Genomic DNA, 26,035 nt, shown 5'->3' with positions numbered 1-26,035 from the left:
TGAGTTTTCATTTAAATCTAGCAAGCATCTGAAGTAATTTTCATAACTTTGTCTAGTACATTTATATTATTGAGGTGTCAATCCTTAATAGTCTTAAATTTTTTTTGTTTGTTTTCTAGATGGCTCAGAGATTAGACTCCCTGATCATTCTAAAGTTCATGAAATGCAAAAAACTATTCAGATTCTACAAACTGAAAAAACTGAGTCAGTGAAGAAAATACAAGAACCTGAGGTTGAAATAAAAGATAAACATGAAAAATTGTCATTAACAGAAAATGACAAAGAAATCTTAAAGAAAGTACAAGAACTTTTAAATGTGGAAAAAAGTCAAATAATACAAGAATGTGAAAGACTGAAAATGGAAGTCAGTCAGTTTATTATGATTGAAGAAGAAAGAATTCTCCCAGATAATATGTCTGTCAAAGAGGAGCTGTTGAGATTACAACAAGCATTGTCTGGTATGAGAAACTTTTGAATTTCAGATTATTACAAATCTTAATAGTTTTGAATATATGAACAAATTGCTTCTCTGTACAATATTTTGCATAAGAAAATTAATTATTCATGGCATAAAAGCTACTGTTGAAATGCTCTGACCTTAAAATGTCTAGAAAGTATGATTAGAACTGTTTTATTTATTGATATTTATCATTGGACTGTGAATAGCATTTTTCAAAGAAATCCTAAGAATAAGTAGTATCCAAATTGCCCCTCTCTCTTCTCTCTTTCCAATTTCTATGAGTATGGTTTATGTTATTGGAAGGCATACAGATTATTGAGAAATTTTTATACCTTCTTCATTGGAGAAAGGTGACAATAGAACTCTTTCTTTTATATAAATAAATAAACAAACAAACAAACAAACAAATAAATATATATATATATAAATTTTATAATCTTATATATTTAGTATAACATATATTAATAAGTAAAAAATAAAATAAAAAAAATAAAAACCCATATAGATTTGTTATAATTATATGCTATTTGACAATTTTTTTGTTTTGAGTATTTAGCACAGGCATGGATAGATTGTAAACTGTATTGTTATAAGGAAGGCTAACTTAGAAATCACTGATCCATTGAATTATGTTGTACGATGATATGGTGGTTATACTATGAAATACTTGGTAATTTAGGATATGGTTATGATATACATTTGCTATACATTTAATTATTTGTAAACATCCTTCTGCTTATGTTATTTGTGTGTGTATTTTTGACCTTAGAATGTAAGTGTTGATTTATAGTTACCAATTAATTATGAAAGTTTTACAACTAAGGATTCAATTTTCTTGTTCAAATTTAACATGAAATCCTTTGTTTTCACAGATGCACAAAAGGAGATAATGAGACTGAGTAGTTTAAATCAGGTAAATTCATTTTTAAGGAGAATTTTTGTTATAACAGTTCTTAAACATAAGAAAAATTACACAATTGATTTTAGTCTCATCTTTTACTAAATTGTCACATGTATTTACTTAAAACTTTTATCCTTTGTACTTTCATTTCTTTCTATTAATATCACAAAGTTTTTGTTTCAAAATACAGAACTGAGGAAGTTGTTATAATAGCAAATTTGGAATATATTTTGAATTTTTATTAAATAAATACAGAAGGACATTATTATTTTTTTTTTCTTAATATATATATTTTATTTTATTTTATACTAACTTTATATTGACAGAATCCATGCCAGGTTAATTTTTTGACAACATTATCCCTTGCACTTGTTTCTGTTCCGATTTTTCCCCTCCCTCCCTCCACCCCCTCCCCTAGATGGCAAGCAGTCCTATATATGTTAGATATGTTGCAGTATATCCTAGATACAATATATGTTTGCAGAACTGAACAGTTCTCTTGTTGCACCGGGAGAATTGGATTCAGAAGCTAAAAATAACCCGGGAAGAAAAACAAAAATGCAAATAGTTCACATTTGATTCCCAGTGTTCTTTCTTTGGGTGTAGCTGCTTCGAGGACATTCTTTTTTAAAAATTGCTTGAGATTTATGGAAATATTAAGAATATTTGAGAAAAGAATTAAGTACTTTCTATAGTTTTTTTTTTTTAAACAGTGCTTTTTTAAAAATCGCCTTCTGAGGTAAGTAGTACAAATAAAATCATTCTTGATTAAATAAATAGAGCAATTGAAGTTCATACTATTCCATAATGTAGTTTACTAGAATTTTCACTTGAAATTCTTTGTCATTTACTGTGGAATATTTTTATAGGGAAACATTCTTCCTGAAGACAGTCTAGAACTTAAGAAGAATCTGCAAATACTAAAAGAAGAAAATTCATGCTTGAATCAAGAAAAGGTATATATAGTGTGAAAATGACATTTAAAAATCTTTAAAATTTTTATTTTTTCTATGTAAAATTAAAAGCCATAAATGTTTAAAAAATAAGAATTTAAAACACTCTCAAAAACAAATTGAAATTCATTCTTTCTTATTTCAAACTTAGAATGAGTAATGGTGGCTGTGTTCTTAGGCTAATCTAGAAAAACTTATTTAACTTTTAATCTAAGTAAAAGTATATGGTCCTTATTTTCCCTTGTTCAATTTATCGGTGGCCATATTACAGATCAGCTGGGTGAGAACCAGACTTCTGAGGTTCCTTCCAATTTAGATTTATTATCTTATGAAATAGAGGATGAAGATTAGAAATTATGGCCAGGATTTATGTTGAAAAAGGGATTTATAATTAGTTTGAATTGTATTAATGAAACAAATTAGGATTCAAAGTATTACGTCAAACTAACACAGAAGGAAGATTTATCAATTGAATAGATGAACAGACTCAGCACTAAGTGATCTAAATGGAGCAAATGTCATAGTCATCATGCACAAACATGACTTGGTATTCAGGATTTGTCTTGAGTTAGACATAAGGAAGCAGGTGATGGTTGGCGTTTGTGAGGGAAGGCTTAGGAGAAGGCAGAGTAGAAGAACCAGAACAAGGAAATCAAGAAGTGAGCATTTGTTTCACAGATAGTATCTTATGTGATCCTCATAATAGCCCTTAGAGGAAAGTATTACTATTATCTCCATTTTATAATTGAGGAAACTGGGGAGGACAGAGGTTGAGTGATTTGTACAGGGTTTTTGAAAGTTTCTGAGGCTGGATTTGAAATTGGGTTTTTCTGACTCCAGGCCTAGTGCACATAGTTGACACTAGATCCGACAGGCAAGGCCATGTGATGTTGCAATTATGACAAGGTTAACTCTCCTTCCTGATCTGCTCTTATTTGATTTTTCTTTCATTTTAACTAGCCCACTTGATATGAAAAGATAAAAACTTGATGTCGTATGAGGTTTCCCTGAAAATGAAATAGAATTTTCTGGCTTGAGGTGAGAGTAGTCCATGGAGCAGTCCTCTAGAGAAACCTAAAACTTCTAATGATGGGACTGTAGAACTTAATCAGCACTTGTAAAACTATTTCTATGGAAGAATGTATTCAGAATTCCATCTTGATATATCATGTAATACATATTTGCTGACTACAACCTCAACTTCTAGAGAACATGAATTGCTTCCTTTTTCCTTCCCTGGAGAGTCAGTGGAATCAGGGACTTCTCTATCTCTAGGGCACCAGCAACAAATCATGAGTTGGGGGGCACAAGCTCTTTTGGAAGTTCAATTAGGGGTTCCTTGATTTCAGGGGCATTATTAGAAGTCCCAGGAGGCAGGCCAGAGTACTTTTGACATATTATAATGATTAAGGAATGAAAAGTTGGAAGTGCAGTTGTAATACCTACAAGTTAAGGGGTGACATCCTTTTAAATGGAGTGGGCGGTATGGTTTGTGCTTATAGAAAAGAAATAGAAGTAATTATGATGGGATGATACATTTTACTTCAAGGAGCTATACTTTTATCAGTGAGTATTTTCTTTACTGTTATAGATTGCAATTTCTTTGAACTTCAAGGAGATTTATTTTCATGAATTGTTCTGCCCTGAAAAGAACCCATTAGTGGGGAGGCGTGTGAATGTAATGAAAACATTGTTGTATTTGGAGTCTGAGGAATTGAGTTTGTCTTGTCTCTTCTACTTTTTTTGTGATCCTTCGACAAGGCTTTCAATTCTTCTGGATCTCACTTTCTTCAGTTATAAAATTAGGAGGTTGGATTAGGTGACATATTGAGTTACTTCAGTCAGTTTATGATCTGGTAATTTGTAGTGTTGTGATGATGCCTCATTCTGAACTTAATCAGGCTGGTCTTTAGATGTCAGTACATCACTCTATTCCCATGTTTTTTCAGTTTTGTGAGATCTTTCTGATCTTGTCCTTTATTATTGAATATGAAGTCACTACTCTTCTACACAGAGGCATCAGAGTGTAGGTATTTTTGGTGGAGGAAAATATTAAATGTTTATTGAATGTTTTTTGAATTGATAAGGGGAAAGAGGAGGAATTTGTTGCAGTGACAGAGCATGTAATGGGGAGGAATGAAAATTTATTTTTGCAAATGGAGGAGATAGTTTTTAGCCAAAACTATTTTTCATTTGTAACACATAAGAAAATTGGTTATTTTTGCTTTGGTTACTGCCATCATACATTTACTCTGTTGAATTTTTATATTTGGTAAGATAGGCTTAGCAAAGCCTTAGTGATTTTTCTGATATTAGGAAGATGTCTAATTGATCATTGTTCTGCATGAATTTTTTAGCATTTATTCATCTATCCATTCACTCATTTAAATCCACCTACTTATTCATTTTGTGGAAATTTTTGAAAGGCCTGTAATATGCGTTGCAAGACATTGCATTGTTGCTTCAAACTTAGGAATACTACTGTGCTTTCTTTTTTTTTCTTTTTTTTTTAATATTATTTTATTTAATAATAACTTTATATTGAAGAATCCATGCCAGGGTAATTTTTTTACAACATTATCCCTTGCACTCGCTTCTGTTCCGATTTTTCCCCTCCCTCCTTCCACCCTCTCCCCTAGATGGCAAGCAGTCCTATATATGTTAGATATGTTGCAGTATATCCTAGATACAATATATGTTTGCAGAACCGAACAGTTCTCTTCTTGCACCGGGAGAATTGGATTCAGAAGGTAAAAATAACCCGGGAAGAAAATCAAAAATGCAAATAGTTCATATTCGTTTCCCAGTGTTCTTTCTTTGGGTGTAGCTGCTTCTGTCCATCATTTATCCATTGAAACTCAGTTAGGTCTCTCTGTCAAAGAAATCCACTTCCATCAGAATACATCTTCATGCAATATCGTTGTCAAAGTGTATAATGATCTCCTGGTTCTGCTCATTTCACTTAGCATCAGTTCATGTAAGTCTCGCCAGTCCTCTCTATATTCATCCCTTTGGTCATTCCTTACAGAACAATAATATTCCATAACATTCATATACCACAATTTACCCAGCCATTCTCCAATTGATGGGCATCCATTCATTTTCCAGTTTCTAGCCACTACAAACAGGGCTGCCACAAACATTTTGGCACATACAGGTCCCTTTCCCTTCTTTAGTATCTCTTTGGGGTATAAGCCCAACTACTGTGCTTTCTTAGTGAAACTCGTAGCACTGAGAGAGTGCTTTAACCATTCACATAGGAAAAACATTGGGTAAAAAAACATATTGCCTAGACAGTTATCCCATTCATTTAGTCTATATATGCAAGTGTGTGTGTGTGTGTGTGTGTGTGTGTGTGTATGTGTGTGTGTGTGTGTGTTTTAAATTTATTCTTTGGGCTTTTTTTTTTTTTAATAACTTTTTATTGATAGAACCCATTCCAGCGTAATTTTTTACAGCATTATCCCTTACATTCACTTCTGTTATGATTTTTCCCCTCCCTCCCTCCACCCCCTCCCCCAGATGGCAAGCAGTCCTTTACATGTTGAATAGGTTACAGTATATCCTAGATACAATGTACGTGTGCAGAACCGAACAGTTTTCTTGTTGTACAGGGAGAATTGAATTCAGAAGGTATAAATAACCTGGGAAGAAAAACAAAAATGCAAGCAGTTTATATTCATTTCCCAGTATTCTTTCTTTGGGTGTAGCTGCTTCTGTCCATCTTTGATCAATTGAAACTGAATTAGCTCTCTTTATCGAAGAGAACCACTTCCATCAGACTACATCCTCAAACAGTATTGTGGTTGAGGTATATAATGATCTCCTGGTTCTGCTTATTTCACTTAGCATCAGTTCATGTAAGTCTCGCCAGTCCTCTCTGTATTCATCCCTTTGGTCATTCCTTACAGAACAGTAATATTACATAATGTTCATATACCACAATTTACTTAACCATTCTCCAGTTGATAGACATCCATTCATTTTCCAGCTTCTAGCCACTACAAACAGGGCTGCCACAAACATTTTGGAACATACAGGTCCCTTTCCCTTCTTTAGTGTCTCTTTGGGGTATAAGCCCAGTAGAAACACTGCTGGATCAAAGGGTATGCACAGTTTGATAGCTTTTTGAGCATAGTTCCAAATTGCTCTCCAGAATGGCTGAATGTGTTCACAATTCCACCAACAATGTATCAGTGTCCCTGTTTTCCCACATCCCCTCCAACATTCCACATTCTTTCCCTGTCACTCTAGCCAATCTGACAGGTGTGTAGTGGTATCTCAGAGTTGCCTTAATTTGCATTTCTCTGATTAATAATGATTTGCAGCATATTTTCATATGTCTATAAATAGTTTCAATTTCTTTGTCTGAGAATTGTCTGTTCATATCCTTTGACCATTTATCAATTGGAGGATGGTTTGATTTCTTATAAATTAGAGTCAATTCTCTATATATTTTGGAAATGAGGCCTTTATCAGAACCTTTGATTGTAAAAATGTTTTCCCAGTTTATTGTTTCCCTTCTAATTTTGTCTGCATTTGTTTGTGTGTGTTTTCAACAGGCTCTATAGATCAAACTAGACTCAGAGACTCAGAATTGAATGAATAAAGCCCAGACTGGATGATACTTGATAAACCAATCAGTACTGGCAAAATTCACAGCTTTAATACCATTATTCCCTTGATGATGTTATATATAGCTGCAAATCATGGGACACTACAAATTTGGAAATAATCAAAATTAAAAATTATTCAAATGTTAATGGGAAGTTGATACTGTATTTAAGTAGATTATGATAGTGTTGGAATGTAGAAAGACATTGTCAAAGATTGGTATTCTCAGGAAAGGAAATAGGTTAATTTATGTAACAAGAGAAACAACTAATAGCAGTTCCATTAGTACTGCTGAAATAGTTTTGAAAACCAGAAGATGACCCCAATGCAAGGCACTGGAAGGAAGAATAGATATACAGATCCTGGATCAATGACTGTATAGTAAATAGGTAAGATTTATGACAATCTGCTTGATGCCAAGGAGACAAAATAGAGAGGATTCTGTATCATAGAATTCATCTCAACAAATATTTTACTAAATTCCTATTATATGCAAGGCACAATAGGAAATAGGAAGATTAAGAACATCTTTCCCTGAAGGAGTTTAAAGTCAGGGGAGAGAAGACATTTGTAGTTAACTAATTAAGGGTAGAATATGATTAATGCTATTAGAAAAATAAAGCATAGGACATTCCAGTTAGAAGGAACAGTTTGAGGGAAAGGTCTAGCAGCAACAAATTTATGGAAGAGAAGACTGGAAAGATAAGTTGGAGTCAGAATAGAAGGGCTTTAAATGCTATTATAAGGAGTTTTGAATTTATTTTGTAAGCTATGAAGGGTTTTAAGTAAGATGGTGATGCAATTGGAATTGCACTTCAAAAAGATGAATCTGATAATGTGTACAATGATTTGGAAGCAGAAGAAAGGAAAACCAGAAGAAATGTAATGAGAATCTGAGTTAAAGTAGTAGTAATAGAAAAGAAAATGAAATAATCAAGTGTCCTATGCATTATATGTATGTATAGATTTATGTAAATGCACATAAATATACATGAGAGGATTATACATTAACTTTGGATTTAATATATATTTTTTGCTTTTCTTTTTAGGTATGTAATGGAACATGTAGTTTTTTTCCTTATAGAGCTTTCAAATTATTATTATTATTATTTATTTTTTTGTTTTTTTAAATAATTTTTTATTGACAGAACCCATGCCAAGGTAATTTTTTTACAACATTATACCTTGCACTTACTTCTGTTACGATTTTTCTTCTCCTTCCCTTCACCTCCTCCCCTAGATGGCAAGCAGTCCTATATATGTTAAATATGTTGCAGTATATCCTAGATACAATATATGTATGCAGAACCGAACAGTTCCCTTGTTGCACAGAGAAAATTGGATTCAGAAGGTAAAAATAACCTGGGAAGAAAAACAAAAATGCAAATGGTTTACATTCATTTCCCAGTGTTCGTTCTTTGAGTGTAGTAGCTTCTGTCTATCATTGATCAATTGAAATTGAATTCCATCAGAATACATCTTCATACAGTATCGTTGTTGAAGTATATAATGATCTCCTGGTTCTGCTCATTTCATTTAGCATCAGTTCATGTAAGTCTCTCCAAGCCTCTCTATATTCATCCTGCTGGTCATTTCTTACAGAACAATAATATTCCATAACATTCATATATCACACAAATTATTATTTTTAAAAATAAAATTTTGTTGATTTTTTTTTTTACATTGTCTTGAATTTCTTTTATATCCTCTATCCTCCCAGAGAGCCATATATTAATAATCTTCTCCCCCCCCCCCCCCCGAGGCAATTGGGGTTAAGTGACTTGCCCAAGATCACACAGCTAGGAAATGTTGATTGTCTGAGATCAGATTTGAACTCAGGTCCTCCTGACTTCAGGACTGGTGCTTTATCCACTGTGCCACCTAGCTGCCCCTAATCTACTTTTTTTTTTTTTTTTTTTTTAAGAAAAAAAGGAAGGAAAAACAATGAGCAAAATTGATTAGTACTTTGAAGAAATATGGAATTATGTTTATTGTCCACAACTGATCCTTCCACCTCTGCAGAGAAATTGGAGGAATTATGTTCTCATATCATAGATTCTTTTGGGCCAAGCTTATTCTTCATAATTTTGCAGCACTCATTTTCATTTGTTTTGTGGTTGTAGTTCTTTTCATTTATATTGTTTTGTTTTCATGACTCTACTTACTTTGCATCAGTTTATTGGCTATGTAAGTTATTTTAAAATGTTATTTTCAAAACTGTCTTGCTTGTCTTATTCCTTCAGATCTTCTGTTCTCATTTATGTTTAATAGGATGGGTTGTTTTATGTTGTAGTTATTTATGCTTAGGTGATAGTCTTCTACTGAACTAAACTCCATGAAAATAGGAACACTATTTAGTTAAACTTCATATTCATTCTTTCAGCACACATCAAACACTTACTTTTTGGTATTTACTGTGGTGGCACAGAAAGTAAAACGTGACCCTTGCAGTCGTGAAATTTTTTAGGAGTAAGGGATTACCTTTAGGATGACTAGAGATTTTTTTTTGGTAACCAGACAGACAAAGAGAGAGTAGGATGATCCTGAGAAGAATTAGAGAAGCTAGAGGAGTTCAAAAGAGATGGCTTTAGTTTTTTCAGCAAAGTGGAAGGTGAGGTCATTTGTTTTTCATTGTGGGAGTGGAGAGAAGAAAAAGTGGAGAGAAACTATGGGAAACTCTTAAGGATTTGAGAATGTTGGGGAGGATTTATTTAGCTGTTCACTATGCTGTAGCTAAAGTCTTGTAATAAAATTTTGTAGTGATTTAAAGTTCATTTGATTTCCAAGATGCTATTTAAAGATGTGCACCAATTCTAAATCTACAGTGAAATGCAGCTAGAATGGAGTAGATGGACTAGCACAATAGGAAATAGTTGAGTGATAGGAGTTTTTATTTGAATATTTTTATTTTGAGGAACTGAGGAGAATTATGGAAAGAATTGTAAATGGAAGTTATAGCATAGGAAGGAGCTGTAAGTTTGAAGATAAAAGATTTGGTAGTCACCCATATAATGTTAATAGTTGAAACCACAGGAGTGATGAGATTGTCAAAGGAGAAAATATTTGAGATGTTAAGATAATAGTACTTTTAGGCTTACAGAATTCTTATCTTATAACATCTGGTGAAGTAGGTGGTATAAATATTGCTTCTGTTTTACATATAAAGAAATAAATTCTAAGAGTTTTAAGTGATTATATAGTGAGCATATTAAGTATGTAAGATAGGATTAAGGTTTAGATTTCACAAAGAAGTTGATATTATAAGTCATATCCTATACACATGACCCCTTGCTTCTGCAAAGGGGTTAGGGGAAAGTGTCATTTCATATCTTTTCTTTGTGCTATCCTAAGTCATTTTAAATTTCATAGCATTAAGTTTTGATTATTTTATTAATATTCTTTCTATTTACATTATTGAATTAGTATATTCTTTTCCTAGTTCTGTTTACTTGATTTTGTGTTAGTTCATAAAAATCTTTCCATGCATTTCTTTTTTTTTTTTTTTTTTTTTAATTTAATAATTACTTTATATTGACAGAATACATGCCAGGGTAATTTTTTTTTTTTTTTACAACATTATCCTTTGCACTCGTTTCTGTTCCAATTTTTTTCCCCTCCCTCCCTCCACCTCCTCCCCTAGATGGCAAGCAGTCCTTTATATGTTGGATATGTTGCAGTATATCTTAGATACAATATATGTTTGTAGAACCGAACAGTTCTCTTGTTGCATAGGGAGAATTGGATTCAGAAGGTATAAAAAACCCGGGAAGAAAAACAAAAATGCAGATAGTTCACATTCGTTTCCCAGTGTTCTTTCTTTGGGTGTAGCTGCTTTTGTCTGTCATTTATCAATTGAAACTCAGTTAGGTCTCTTTTTCAAAGAAATCCACTTCCATCAAAATATGTCCTCATACAATATCGTTGTCGAAGTGTATAATGATCTCCTGGTTCTGCTCATTTCACTTAGCAGTTCATGTAAGTCTCGCCAGTCCTCTCTGTATTCATCCTGCTGGTCATTTCTTACAGAACAATAATATTCCATAACGTTCATATACCACAATTTACCCAGCCATTCTCCAATTGATGGGCATCCATTCATTTTCCAGTTTCTAGCCACTACAAATAGGGCTGCTACAAACATTTTGGCACATACAGGTCCCTTTCCCTTCTTTAGTATTTCTTTGGGATATAAGCCCAATAGAAACACTGCTGGATCAAAGAGTATGCACAATTTGATAATTTTTTGGGCATAATTCCAGATTGCTTTTCAGAATGGTTGGATTCGTTCACAACTCCACCAACAATCATGCATTTCTTTAGTCATCATTGTATGTAGTAAAGAAATATATCTTTATCTTCATATGTAACACATTTTATTTAGTTTTTCTCCAATTTATGGATGTCCATTTTGCTTCCAATTTTTTTTGCTGTTGAAAATATTTTGGTCTACATAGGTCCTTTCTTTTTTTGTATGTTGACCTCATTTTTGTATACACCTAGTAGTGGAATCTCTGAGTCAAAAGATATGGATGTTTTAATTACTTTATTTGCATGATACCAAATGCTTTCCAATTCATTCCTCCACTAATAATATGTTAGTACTCCCATCTTTCTACAATTGCTCTTCCATTAACTATTCTCATCATTCATCATCTTTGCCAATTTTCTGGGTGTGAGGTGAAACTCCCCTTTTTTGATTTATATGTTTAATATTATTGATTCTGAACATTATTACATATAGTTTTTAGATATGTATAATTCTTCCTTTGAAAAATGTTTGTTCTTCTCCTTTGGTCCTTATCTCTTGGGGAATATATATATATTTTGTTATACTGTGCTGCCTTTCACAGAGACAAACTTACCCATGGACAATGTGCTGCAATATAAAAAAGGACAGGTTCTGAAGACAGTTGATTTCAAATCACATTTCTGACAGTTGCTGTCCCTAAGTTACTGAATCTCCCTGAACCTTATTTTCTTCATTTGTCAAATGATGTTGGACTAGATGGCCCATGAAGCCCCTTTATGCTCTAGATTATGATGCTCTAACAACTTTGGGAAATTGCCATATTTAGGAAAAAGAAGAGGAGACAATGAAACAAGTCAAAGAAATAGGCTAAAAAGCCAGGAGGATTGTCAAGAACAATATTTTAACAATTTAAAATGTTTCAGAGGTCAAGGAAAGATAAAGATTGCAAAAAGTCCTTTGACTTTTTTTCGATGACTTGGTTATTGGTAATTTTTTGGGTAATTTTTGAGAGAGTAGAATGGCGGTGGAATGAAATATGGGAAACAGTTTACAAAAAGGTTGGGGATTGAGTGAAGTGAATAAAAGAAAAAATGAAAAATGGTGGATAGAGTAATAGGTATTTTCAAGGAATAGAAGACGGGAATGTCTGGTCATGTGTGGAGTTAGTAGAAAGTAAGGGAGTGATGAATTGATGGATCAAGGGCCATTAAGTTGTTTGAAGTTGAACCTAAGGATAGGGGTGGAGGAGTTAGGTTTGGGAGTGCTTTTTTAGCATATAGAGTTTAATAGATGGTTTTTAAATAGAATTGGAATAGAAAAATGGTTACCTTCTAGTATGAGAGGTATTTGTTAGGTCTAATTTATGCCAGGAGTGAACATTATAGGATTACATTTTTCTTAAAGGATGTGGGTTGCAATGGTCAACAGATCAAATCTGACTCATAAGCCAAATTTCTTAGAGCACCAGATGAGTGTTTTTTTTTTTTCATTTTAAAATATTTGTTATTTTTGAAAATTTAAGGAAGCAAAATATAGTTATGGGTGTTCAGAATCAGTATTTGGCCCTTCGGTTGTAGGTTGCCAATCCTCTACCAGAGAGGGATGCAAGTAGTGATGGATACATGAATGCAGTATAATTTAAGGAGAGAAATTCTCAAGGGAAAGATTACATCCTATGCATGGAAGAACTGCTTGAGTGCTTGTGCAAAGGTGGGAGAAGGAAGACCAAGTTTAGAGAACAACTAATAACAGTTCAGTTTGGTTGAAATGAAAGGGGGTAATATAAAAAAAAGCCTGGAAAGGGAAATTAGAGTCAGGTTGTTGAGGACTTTAAATGCTAGACTATGAAATTTATATTTTATCTTATAGAGAACAGAGAGAATTGAGTATTTTTTGAAGGTGGCAGACAAGATTATTCTTTATATCTATTCTTCTCAAAGGAAACTTACTTTGGCAACTGATTTATTTATTGGCATGAAACTGGAGGTAATGATACTAATAGATTATTGCAGTAGTCCAGGCAAGAAGTTATGAAAACTTGAATTAGAATGATGTCCTTGAGTGTGGAGAGGAGGAATATAAGTGAGAGATAGTATACAGGTCCAGTAACATTGGTAACTGGAATTTTTAGGGGTTGTATAGTATGAGGGACCCTGCAACAGACAGAGGAAAGTTTGGAGGCAAATATACAGAAGATAGAGTGTTCTATTTTGGACTGAGTTTGAGATGTTAAAAGGGACACTTATAACAAAATTACCCTTGGAGTTTCTGACGTAGGACTGATCTGAGATTAGTGTTGTACATGGGAGTCAACAATGTCAGTTAGGCAGCTGATTGGAACAAAGAATGGGACAGGGGAAAATGAGACTCTTAGGGAGATTATTTTAGTAATTTAGGTGAGAAGTGAGATGGCTTAAGCTTGCATGGTGGCCAGAGAAAAGAGGATACATGCTACAGATGTTTTGAAGATAAAAAGTTCCTGGCTGCACCTTCACTCATTTTTCTTACTAGTTGAGGGTAAGGAAGTTGGAACAGCCTTTATTCTGTCTTGCCACTTTGAGTTTCTCCTCCTATTATCATCACTAAGTAGACTCTCTCTCTTGAGGTTCATACTATTCTATCACCTAGTCAAATTCTTCATAGCTGTTGCTTATAGATCTCCAGATCATTTCTTTTCCTCAGTGAGTGCAAAACATAGTTCACAATTTCTCTCTCAGCCCCGACGCCTCTCTCCTGGCCATTTCAAAGTGGATGTCCCATAGGTGATTCAGGACTGGAACTCACTAGAGCTGAATGAGGTAATTCTAATTGGAAGTCAGTTACATAAAGTTAATATAGTTGTCCTTGTGTGAATTGATGGTCAAAAGGAGAGAAAATATATAGAAGAGATTTTCTGTTTCTGGAAATGATTCTAGTTAAGTAGTATCCATTTGTAAAATCTTCTGACCAATAGTTTTCATATTTTACTGAAACTTTAATTTTTCAATTATAAGTATGAAAGTGTGTTCCCCATTTCAAGAAAGTTGTGATATTTGTTTATTGAGTGATTTGTTTCATTTTTAGAAGATAAATTTAATTAGCATCTGTTGATGGACTAGCAGTTCTACAGAATAAAGGGACATATGTTTGTTGAGTACAAAAAAGGCAGTTCTTTGTTGATGATTTATTTAAAAAAACAAAACAAAACAAAACAAAAAACTTCCTTGCTGTTATTTAAAGGGTTTTTCTAAATAAATTGTTCCCAGGCATTTTTCCCTCTGAGTATCATTGTTTATATTTACAATGTAGTATTTAAAATAAATTCTTGTGAGTAATCTGTGATTTTATTGGAATTCCTAAAGTATAGTTCATTTTTTACTTTCTACTTCATTTCCTTCAAAATTACACTTATTGAAATGTTCTGTTAAATAAAAGATTTGACTATATGTACTCTGAATTTTTGTTTATATGACATTAATTTAAATATATATTTTTTAATTTCCCTCCTTTTTTCCCTTCCAAATTCAAGGAAGAACTTCAAAAAACACTTTTAACATTTCAAAATGAACCTGAAACCATTATTAAGTTCACATCTACTGAAGACATGAATTTGAAATTAGAATTAAGTAATTTAAAAATTGATTTGGAAACAAAGAACCTAGAACTTAATGAAAGCATTGCTGAAAAAGAAACATTAATAGCAGAATTAGAAGAACTGGACAAACAGAATCAAGAAGCTACCAAGGTAACATAGAAAAGAAACAGAACTTACATGTCTATTCTTAATTCACTGAATTGTCAAGAGAGAGAGACACAAAATAGTGTCTTTAAATCTCTGCTTTTACACTGACTGGCATTGGCATTGTGAATTTGATCAAAATATTCTCCCTGTGAATGCTTTTCAACCATTTGTCAAAGATGGTGTCACTTTACATTTTTTTACTTGTTGCATACAGATCACATATACATGAAAATGTTCTTAACACATGGTTTGGATATCTAGTTGGTTTTTGATGCCCTTTTCACCTCTAAATTTCTGTGATTTCATGGGTTTTGTTGCACATTATGCATCCACTTCAAATAATTTTTCTCAGTTAGTCCTAGATAGTTGTTGCCTGGGAAATAGGCCAGACCTTCTGTGAGTGTCTATCATGATGTACTTTTTAATAATTTTGTAAGCAAAGTGACTATAAGAATATTATTTCATGACTAATCAAAGAATCTTTTCAGTTCTTCAGTGGAGCAAGGAATATATACCTCAAAAAGCACCAACTCCACTGGAGGGCACTCTTGATGCTTAGAATATTTTTTTGTCATTTTAATGCAGTTTTCCTTTTCCATCAAATAGTTTCTTTTAAAATATATGTCATTTAAAAAATAACCAATTTAATTTAGTTCAGGAAATTAACACTAACCCAGTTTATGCTACCAATTTCCAAGTTTTCTTTAAAAGACTGTGAAGGTGAATTCCATTTTTAAGAAAACTCAAGAAACAAAATTCTAAATTTATAAAACATAAAGCATGATTACAAGAAGTTTCCCTGTAACCTGCATTGTTCCTTAAATAGAGAACCATCTAATTAGCCTTAAAAATCAGCCTATAAAACTGATTTATACACAAACTTTCCAAGAATATATTTGTTTTCTAGTGGCTGTTTATTCTCATAGGTAAAAACAAAAAAAGAATTGAATTATGCTCTCTAAAATAGATGGCTGTTCAAAATACCCCAGTAAATTTTAATTGAATAAAAGTAGATTGATCTTATTGTAGTAAGTTCTCTCAATTTAATTGAAATTCCATTTTAAAATTTTATTTTCAGTAGTATTTTATTTTTCCACATACATGCAAAGATAGTTTTCAACATTCACTTCTGCAAGACTTTGTGTTGCAATTTTTTTTCCCTCTCTTCCTGACCTTCCTCCTCCTCAAGACAGCAAGCAAGCTGATATAGGTTAAATATGTGCAATTTTAAAAAACATTTCCATATTTGTCATTCTGTGAAAGAAAAATCAGACTAAAAAGAAAAAAAAACATTAGAAAGAAAAAAGTAAACAAAAAGAGAAATTACTATACTTCAATCCACCTTCAGTCTCCAGAGTTCTCTCTCTGGTTATGGATGGCATTCTACCTCCCAAGCCTATAGGAATTTTTTTGAATCATCACATTACTAAGAAGAGCCTAGTCCATCACAGTTGATCATCCCATAATCTTATTGTTATTGTGAACATTTTCTTGGTTCTGTTCACTTCACTTACCATCTATGTTCATGTAAGTCTTTCTAGCTTTTCTGAAATAAGCCTGCTCATTATTTCTTATAGAGCAATAATATTCCATCATATAACTTATTTAGCCATTTCCCAACTGATGGGCATCCATTCAGTGAAATTCATTTTAAAAGTAATTTTATAAATATATGTTTTTATATCCTAATGTAATTTCAGTGTAGCAAGTATAAATTGATGGGCCATTTGTCTTATTTGAAAATATTTTTGTATTGTTAACAAAGTTTTTTATGATCATATTCAGTTGTTTTTAGCTATTGACAAACAATTAAATGGTGATCATGTTGGATGTTGATATTATTAGTTCTTTGTATTTGATTCAAACTCTGGATTTTGTTCCTGTTCTACACTATTTTAAGTTTTTATATAATAATATACTAGTAGCAGAACAAGATTGATTCCTAACTTATTGTGTACTTTGCCTAATACAATTTTTGGGATTCTTACATTTCCCAAAGGAAATGCGTCCTTGAAGAAGGATTGCAAATAAGTACAAGAAAATTTTTTTTATTCGTATTTTCCCTTTCTGTTAATTTATTTAAAACTCAATGTAAAATTGTGTAGATGTGTTAAGGTAGGGAGATACTCTTTTCCCAAAACTTTAAATGCCTACAAAAAAAAAAATTAAAAATAAAAACTTTTAAGCTTCAGCATTTTATCCTTTAATCTTCAAACATATGATCTAGATAATAGGTGGGAATAATTCATATATACTGAAGCCTTCTTAATGGTATGATTGCTTAAATAATTACACAGATATATATTAGTTGCTCTCAAATATGAAAACTTTTTTCTTACAAATTATTCCAGTTAAGCTAAAGTACTGTTGTTGGAAACTAATAAAATAATGATTGTTTGGGGGCTGCCAGATTTTGGGAGATGTAACCCTAAAGAGGAAAGACAAGTAAATACAAGGAAGTTTTTTTTTCTTATTATAATTAATTTATTTAAAATTGGACATTAAGTTAGCTCTGGAATATAAAGTAAGTACCACATTAAAATAAAGAGACCATTAGTCAGTGAGCATTTATTGAGCACCTGTTGTGTGGCCAGGTACTGTATTAAATACACTTAAGTGTTTTCTATTCTGTTCTTTTAGTGTAGAGATACCTTATAGTTCTCAATTAATTGCTTTTATTTTATCTAAGAACTTAATGGAAAGGATTTTGTCAACAAGGAAAATTGGTTGCTTTTCATTTATATCATGGCTTGCTGTTTTCAAGCAAAGATGATGATACAGGAATCTTAATTTTGTTTTAGAGTACTGAAGAGAACTTTTTTTTACAACTTTACTGCTATATAAAATTCATTACACTAAAGAATTGTAGGACAGATATCTTTTAAAAATTTTATATTTTAAAATTATTTAAAAACAAGTTTTATTGATGCTTATAAAGTACATCTATTAAAAAAGGCTCTTTACTCACAGATACATGTTCTTTGCATTGGATACTAATTATAGTCTATTATTTTTAAATTTAATTTTGTAAGCTACAATTATATGATTAACATAAACAAATAACTAACAAACAAAATAGTTTCTTTTCTTCTTGCTTAAATCTTTTATCCTTAACAGAAAATACTAGTTTTTGAAGTTACCTAAAACAAACTTGATAATATAAAGTTACTTTAAACTGTTTCAAACTTGTGTAATTGATACAGGGTAAAGTGTTTTAAAATCACCATTTCAATTTGTATTTTTTCAGCATATGATTTTGATGAAAGAGCAACTATCAAAACAACATAATGAAGCAGATATTACCATTAGCAAACTAATACAAGATGTAAATGATGAAAAGAAGAGAGTTTCTCAACTTGAAAATGAAAAGATGAAAATTACTAAAGAACTAGAAGTACAGAAAGAAAAGTTTAACCAAGGAGAAGTTACCCTTCATGATTTAAATATAAATAACCAAGAACTTGAGAATAAGATTAAGGATTTAAGAGATCAGCTAGATAAATCACAAGAATACATTTTGAACATTAAAAAAGAAAATACAGAGCTTCAGGAAAAATTAAAACAGAATGAAAAGGATCTTTTTATCACTAAGAATGACTTAACTAAGCTTCTCAATCAAGAATCTAATAGTAATTTTCAGTGTCACTTACTTGAAGAAAAGGAAACAGAAATTGGGAACTTAAATAAACATCTTTCAGAAATGAAAGAACTCAATAAAAATTTAGAGAAAATTGTTCTTGATGTCAAAATGGAAAATGAAAAATTGGCTTTAGCTTGTGAAGATGTAAAACAGCAACTACAGGAATCAGTTAATGTTAAGAATCAGGTTTCCCTAGAAAAAGATACCGTTATTGAAGCTTTAAGAATGGAGAAAGGGCAATTAGAAGTACAATTACATCAGTCTGAAAAGAGATTGTTGGAGCAAGCTCACAAATATGAGCAAACCATTGAAGAACTATCAAATGCACGCAAGATGAATACTTCTGCCTTACAGTTGGAACATGAGTGTTTAATTAAACTTAATCAAGAGAAAGATTTTGAGATTGCAAAACTCAAAAACAAAATTGAGCAGATCAATAGTGACCATAAAGAAACTAAAGAAATCCTAACAAGAAATTTAGCAGAGCAAAAGGAGTTAACCGAACTTATAAAAGAGAAAGAGATATTCATTGAACAACTTCAAGACAAAGAGTTAAAACTTCAGAAGAAACTTGATACACATATTCAGATTTCAGAACAAAACAAAATTTTCAGACAAACTTTAGAAGAAAAAGATAAAAGTCTTGCAATTATGAAAGAAGAAAATAATCATCTGCAGGAAGAACTTGAAAGACTTAGGGACCAACAAAGTAGATCTGTACCCCTAGCTGAGCCTAAAACCTTGGATATTATCACTGAACTTGAAACTGAGGTAACACAATTGAATGTAATAAAGGGAAATCTTGAAGATGAAATAAAATGTTGCCAAAAGACAATTGAGGATCAAAATCAGAATGAAATGAAACTTTTACAGACTTTACAAGAACAGAAAAAGGAAATAGATGAGTTTAAATCCCAACATGAACAAATGAGCATTACACATACACAACTCTTTTTAGAAAAGGATGAAGAAATAAAAAATTTACAAAAGACAATCAATCAAATTAAAACTCAGTTGCATGAAGAAAGACAGGACATCCAGACAGAAACTTCTGATATCTTTCAGGAGACTAAAGTTCAAACACTTAATGTAGAAAATGGAAATGAAAAACATGATTTATCAAAAGCTGAAATTGAAAGATTAGTAAAGGGAATAAAGGAAAGGGAGATGGAGATTAAGCTTTTAAATGAAAAGAATGTTTCTTTAACTAGGCAGATTGATCAGTTGTCCAAAGATGAAGTTGGTAAATTGAAGCAAATCATTAAACAGAAAGATTTGGAGATACAGGCTCTTCATTCCAGAATTTCTTCTGCATCTTACATGCAGGATGTTGTTTACCTTCAACAGCAACTTCAAGCTTATGTTGTGGAAAGAGAACAATTATTTTCTGTTTTGAATGAAAAGACTAGGGAAAATAGTCAGTTGAAAACAGAATATCATAAAATCGTAGATATAGTAGCTGCCAAAGAAGCAGCTCTTTTAAAACTTCAAGATGAAAACCAACAATTAAATAGTAGATTTGAAAGTAGTGGCCAGGACATGTTTAAAGAAACCATTCAGAACTTATCTCGTATCATTAGAGAAAAAGACATTGAAATAGATGCATTAAGTCAGAAATGTCAGACTTTACTGACTGTTTTACAGACATCTGACTCTGGTAATGGTAATGAGGTTGGGAGTATTAATAGTAATCAGTTTGAGGAACTTCTACAGGAACGTGATAAATTAAAACAGCAAGTAAAGAAGATGGAAGAGTGGAAGCAACAAGTAATAACAACAGTGCAAAATATGCAACATGAATCTGCTCAGCTTCAAGAGGAGCTTCATAAACTTCAAGCTCAGGTTTTGGTTGATAGTGATAATAATTCCAAGTTACAGGCAGACTATAATGGTTTAATCCAGAGTTATGAACAGAATGAAACCAAGCTCAAATGTTTCGGTCAAGAGTTGGCACAAGTTCAGCATAGCATAGGGCAGCTTCATAATACCAAGGATCTTCTTCTGGGAAAACTTGATGTTGTCTCACCACAGCTGTCAATTAGATCTTCAGTTGTTTTACCTGTGAGAGACAGACAATCTGAAATACCAAATGAGACTTCTAAATCTCTACAACAAGAATTAGACCTGCTAAGGAAAATATTACAAGAAAAAGATGCAACAATTAAGACTCTTCAGGAGAATAATCATAGATTGTGTGATTCTGTTGCTGCCACGTCAGAGCTTGAAAGAAAGGAACATGAAGAAATTGATTCAGAGATTAAGCAGATTAAGGAGAAACGAGATATTTTACAAAAGTCGCTTAAGGAAAAAGATCTCTTAATCAAAGCTAAAAGTGATCAGTTACTTTCTTTAAATGAAAATCTAACTAACAAAACAAATGAAAATGAACTTTTAAAGCAGGCTGTAACAAACCTTAAAGAGAGAACTTTAATTTTAGAAATGGATATTTGTAAACTAAAGGAAGAAAATGAAAAAATTATAGTCATGTCCAGGGAAAAGGAAACAGAATTTCGAGCTCTACAGGAGACCAATATGCAGGTTTCTATGATGCTGAGAGAAAAAGAGTTTGAATCAAATTCAATGAAGGAAAAAGCTCTTGCTTTTGAGAAACTATTAAAAGAAAAAGAACAGGTACATTTTCTTTGTAGGTATACAGAAGGGTTCTGAGGATTAGGCGGGGGGAAATCTTTTTTCTTCATGATTTTGTCTTGATCATCTTTTTTGATGAATGTAGAAATATAATTGTCAAGTGCTGAGGGATTGCTAGTTTTGAAGTGATTGCTTCTTTAATACTAGATTCAGTTTGATCTTTTGAATCTTAATGCTTGCTATTAGATTCATAGTATTCTGTCTATAAAATAGCAATGGTATTCATTATTCGTATTAAAAGTTTTTATCCTATTTTACTCAAACATAAAAAATGTCTCAATGCCACATATTATCTGTCCTTTTTACAAAGTATGTTTTTAGACAGAAACCCTAATTATTTTACATGATTTTTTTTGAGTTGTAGAAGCAATTTAATAGTTTAATTTATTGAATACCTCCTGTGCACATAGCACAGTGTTAGTTGAATGCACATGTATTAATAGCTCTTACTATTACATTCAAAGAAGAGAACATTTAAAGAGCAAAATATCCCAAGAAATAGCAACATATCCCAAGAACCTTAATTGTGTACATGGTACAATGTAGTAGAATATAAGTTCCTTTAGGCCAGGAAATATTTTATTTTTACATTTATATGCTTATTGCCTAGCACAGTGCCTTGCATGTAGTAATTACTTAATAAATGCAGGAATTGAATTGAATCTTTTGTTTCATACTGCCATTTGAATGGAAACTTTGATATTGTAAGAATTTTTCTGCTACTTTATAGGATAGCTGCCCAAGAAGGATAATACATTGATGGGATTAGACTCCTAGTTAAAACTAGCATTCCCTTGTAGTGTATTTATTATTGTAATAAAATTCACTTACCACCCAACAGACCCTCTTCTCAGGTGCATTAGAGTTAGTAACTTTTTAACATTGACCATAGTTGTGTGTGTGTATGTTAACACATAGTGTTTTTAATGCCTAATACAGTTAAAATGTACTTTATATTATTTTCATTGAGAAAACTTTATTGCACAAAATCATTTTATTGAAAAAAAAAGTTTTTAAGCTTTCCTTTCTTCCTAATTTATCTTTCTTGTAATAGCTATGAAAATTTGGATCTTCCTTTTCTAAGAAAAAAAGACATTCAAATATAACAAAATGCTTGGTTTCAAAATATTTCTGAATATTTTAGGGTCAAATTATAGATACTAAATATTATAGAAGTAACATATTTACATAAAGCCCTATTATAATACATATTATATGTTTGCAGGTATTATACTATTTATATAGTGAGGAAAATCAGTAATTAAAACTGCCTAATATTTAAAAAAAAATTTTTTTTTCTAAAATCTGTCTATTGCCTAAAACATGAATCTCCTCTAAAATTGAGATGTTATCTTTCTTCCTGAAGGTAATAATATACTGTACTTACCCTGACTTATTAGTGGCTAGCATGTTCAAATTGTTTTCCTTAAGTCTATGCCAAAAATATATGTTTTTATTTAAAGTTTCCATATTAGCAAATAGCTTGCTATCTCTGTACTATTTGATTCTACAAACCTTCAATACATGTACATCTAATGAATGCAACCTAATTCTTTATAGAAATTAAGACTTTTTTAAGGAAGGCTATATAAAAACCTAAAACTTTTTTTTTTCCCCAAAAGGGTAACACTGGAGAGTTGAATCAGTTATTAAATGAAGTTAAGTCTATGCAGGATAAGGCAGTTAAGTTTCAGCAGGAGAGAGACCAAGTCATGTTGGCCCTGAAGCAGAAACAAATGGAAAGCAATTCCCTACAGAATGAGGTATATTCTTTTATAAGAATTTTTTGTTGTTCATTTTTTTTCAGTTATGTCTGACACTCTGTGATCCTATTTGAGGTTTTCTTGGCAAAGATACTTGGCAAAGAATGATTTGCCATTTCCTTCTCTGGTTCATTTTTCAGATCAGGAACCTGAAACAAATGGAGTTAAGTGAGTTGGCCATCACACAGCTAGTGTCTTCCTGATTCCAGACCTGACACACTATACACCGAGACACTTAGCTGTCCTTTCTGTAATAATAAAGAATTAAATAAACTTATTTGATTAATAAATTAGAAAAATATTTTCAAATACAATTAACTTTTGATATAGCTTTCCTTATTCTTTTTCTTACACTCTGTTAATATACAAGTATTTACTTTGTACATCAAAAATAGTGACATTCTTCATTCACCTCAGTCATCGATAATAACATCTCTTCCTATTCCTCACCTCTTCTAAACCTATTTGCCCTCATCCTGGTGTCCAGTTCTTCTAACTCTTATTATTTTTTGAGGCCCGATTTTAGTTCGTGAACAAGTATTTGTCAAGTGCTTCCCTGGCACCTTGTTTAGGGGGGAAAAAAAAGACAAAAGCATAGTCTCTGCCTTCAGTGTACTCATATATTAATAAGGGAGACAAAAAACTACACATACACACAGAAGAGGTTACAGGATAATATCAAGTCAATTGTTTATACTTAACCCTTTTTTTTTTTTTCAGTGTCTCAGAACTGATTTTTGTCTATATAGGGGAATTCTTATTTTTCAAATTTCTTCCAATGATAGAAGTCAGCAACTCTTGTGGAATTTATACCCTTAAATATAATACACCTGATCATTTGATAAAGTAACCATTTAATAGTTGTGACATCTACTAACAAAATAATTTTAGTAAAAAAAATGAAGTATCATAAACATAAAACGTATATTTTGTTCAGGTTCAACATTTTCGTGACAAAGAATCTCGCTTAAACCAGGAGCTAGAAAGATTGCGTAACCATCTTTTAGAAATGGAAGATTCTTATACCCGGGAAGCTTTGGCTGCAGAAGATCGAGAAGCTAAACTAAAAAAGAAAATTACAGTTTTGGAAGAAAAGATAGTTTCATCCTCTAATGCAGTGGAAAATGCCAGGTAACATTTAAAAATTTTAGGATCAAAATATGAGACCAACCTTTTCAATATATGCAGAACTTTTGTTGACATAATAAAAATATTTATGTTTTAAATTTTAAGCAAAGAACTGATACAATCATGTAGTTTTAGATTTTATTGGATAAATGATTATTATAGAATATGTGCTTCAATGGAATACTAATTAATTTGTTTTTATTATAGCTTTTTATTTACAAGATATATGCATGAATAATTTTTCAGTATTTACCCTTGCAAAACCTGTTCCAGCTTTTCCACTCTTTCCCCCTACCCCCTCTCCTAGATGGCAGGTAGACCAATACATGTTAAATATGTTAAAGTATATGTTAAACACAATATATATGCATACGCATATACCTACATACATACACACACACACACACACACACACACACACACACACACACACATACACACATATCCATACAGTTATTTTGCTGCACAAGAAAAATCGGACTTAGAAATAAAGTAAAAATAACCTGAGAAGGAAAACAAAAATGCAAGCAGACAAAAACAGGAGGAGTAGAAATGCTGTGTTGTGCAGTTCACACTCATTTCCCATAGTTCTTTCACTGGGTGTAGCTGGTTCTCTTCCTTACTGAACAATTGGAACCGATTTGGTTCATCTCATTGTTGAAGAGCGCCACGTCCATCAGAATTGATTATCATATAGTATTGTTGTTGAAGTATATAATAATCTCCTGGTCCTGCTCATTTCACTCAGCATCAGTTCATGTAAATCTCACTGGGCCTTTCTGAAATCATCTTGCTGGTCATTTCTTATAGAACAATAATATTCCATAACATTCATAGATCACAACTTATTCAGCCATTTTCCAGTTGATGGGCATCTATTCAGTTTCCAGTTTCTAGCCACTACAGAAAGAGCTGCCGTAAACATTTTGGCACATACAGGTCCCTTTCCCTTTTTTAAGATTCTCTTTGGGATATAAGCCCAGTAGTAACACTGCTGAATCAAAAGGTATATATATACAGTTTGATAATTTTTTGAGCATAGTTCCAAATTGCTCTCCAGAATGATTGGATGCATTCACAATGGAATATTAATTTAACATTTTATTATAGGTTAATTGTTAGAAAATAGGAAATAAGGTAGTAAACTATCTTATAGAAACTAAGTTAATTGGGGAATATAACTTGGTATTTTTCTTACTTTTGAGACAATAATGTTGAGGGTAAAGATCATGTCTTATTCAACTTTGCATATCCTCATTTAGTCATTATGTAGTGTCTTGGACCTGGAAATGTATTGAGAGAAATGTATCAAATTTTCAAATAATGTAATATTTGTTATTTTTATACTCTGGCATCAGCTGTATATGAAATTCTCTCAAATATCAAATTGAGAAAAATATTTTTGAAATGTTTGTTAATTGTTTTAGACTTCAGTTGTAAAGTAAAATATTAAATAAATGTTATATTGGTTCAGTAGAATAAGTGGGTTTTTTTCCCTCCCAATATGAATATGCTGTTATAAACATGAAATATTTGGTAGAAAATTATAAAAAATAAAGTGTTTTATAGGTTTTATACAAGTTTGCCATCTTATGACTTATATTACTTAATATTCAGATATTTAGGGCAACATGTTATTATGGAAAGAGGACTATGCTGTTCAGTGGACCAAAATTTGAAGTCTAACTCTGCCACTGATACTTTAATTATCTTTGGCCAGTTGCTTTACCTTCTGTAGGTCTGTTTTCTTTTCTGTAAAGTGAGGGCATTGGACTCATTGATAGTCATTATATTCTTTTTATAAATGTGAAGTTGTCTTATAGATATTGAAGCAATATTATATTTTTAATATTTTTTTTCCTAGTAGTATACTATGACTGTGAATCAAAACATTATAGTTTGTGAAAAATCAAAGTTGCAAGTCCTTCAAAAAGTACTAGAAAGATATGTGATAGAC

General features: G+C 31.9%; 1 protein-coding gene across 1 annotated transcript in view; it reads left to right on the top strand.

Annotated features, from left to right (window-relative positions):
* TRIP11 (thyroid hormone receptor interactor 11) overlaps positions 1-26,035 on the top strand; it is a 103,195-nt gene that overhangs the window by 28,914 nt on the left and 48,246 nt on the right. Inside the window, exons 7-13 of the mRNA XM_051977333.1 lie at positions 120-458; positions 1,333-1,373; positions 2,231-2,317; positions 14,686-14,901; positions 18,146-21,169; positions 22,810-22,950; positions 23,888-24,081. Of these exons, the coding sequence (XP_051833293.1) occupies positions 120-458; positions 1,333-1,373; positions 2,231-2,317; positions 14,686-14,901; positions 18,146-21,169; positions 22,810-22,950; positions 23,888-24,081 (4,042 nt within the window). The remainder of the gene's footprint in view (positions 1-119; positions 459-1,332; positions 1,374-2,230; positions 2,318-14,685; positions 14,902-18,145; positions 21,170-22,809; positions 22,951-23,887; positions 24,082-26,035) is intronic.

Source organism: Antechinus flavipes, chromosome 2 (genome assembly GCF_016432865.1).
Source record: "Antechinus flavipes isolate AdamAnt ecotype Samford, QLD, Australia chromosome 2, AdamAnt_v2, whole genome shotgun sequence".
Taxonomy (NCBI): domain Eukaryota; kingdom Metazoa; phylum Chordata; class Mammalia; order Dasyuromorphia; family Dasyuridae; genus Antechinus; species Antechinus flavipes.
The sequence above is the reverse complement of the archived record's forward strand: the minus strand, read 5'-3'. Positions and strand labels throughout refer to the sequence as shown.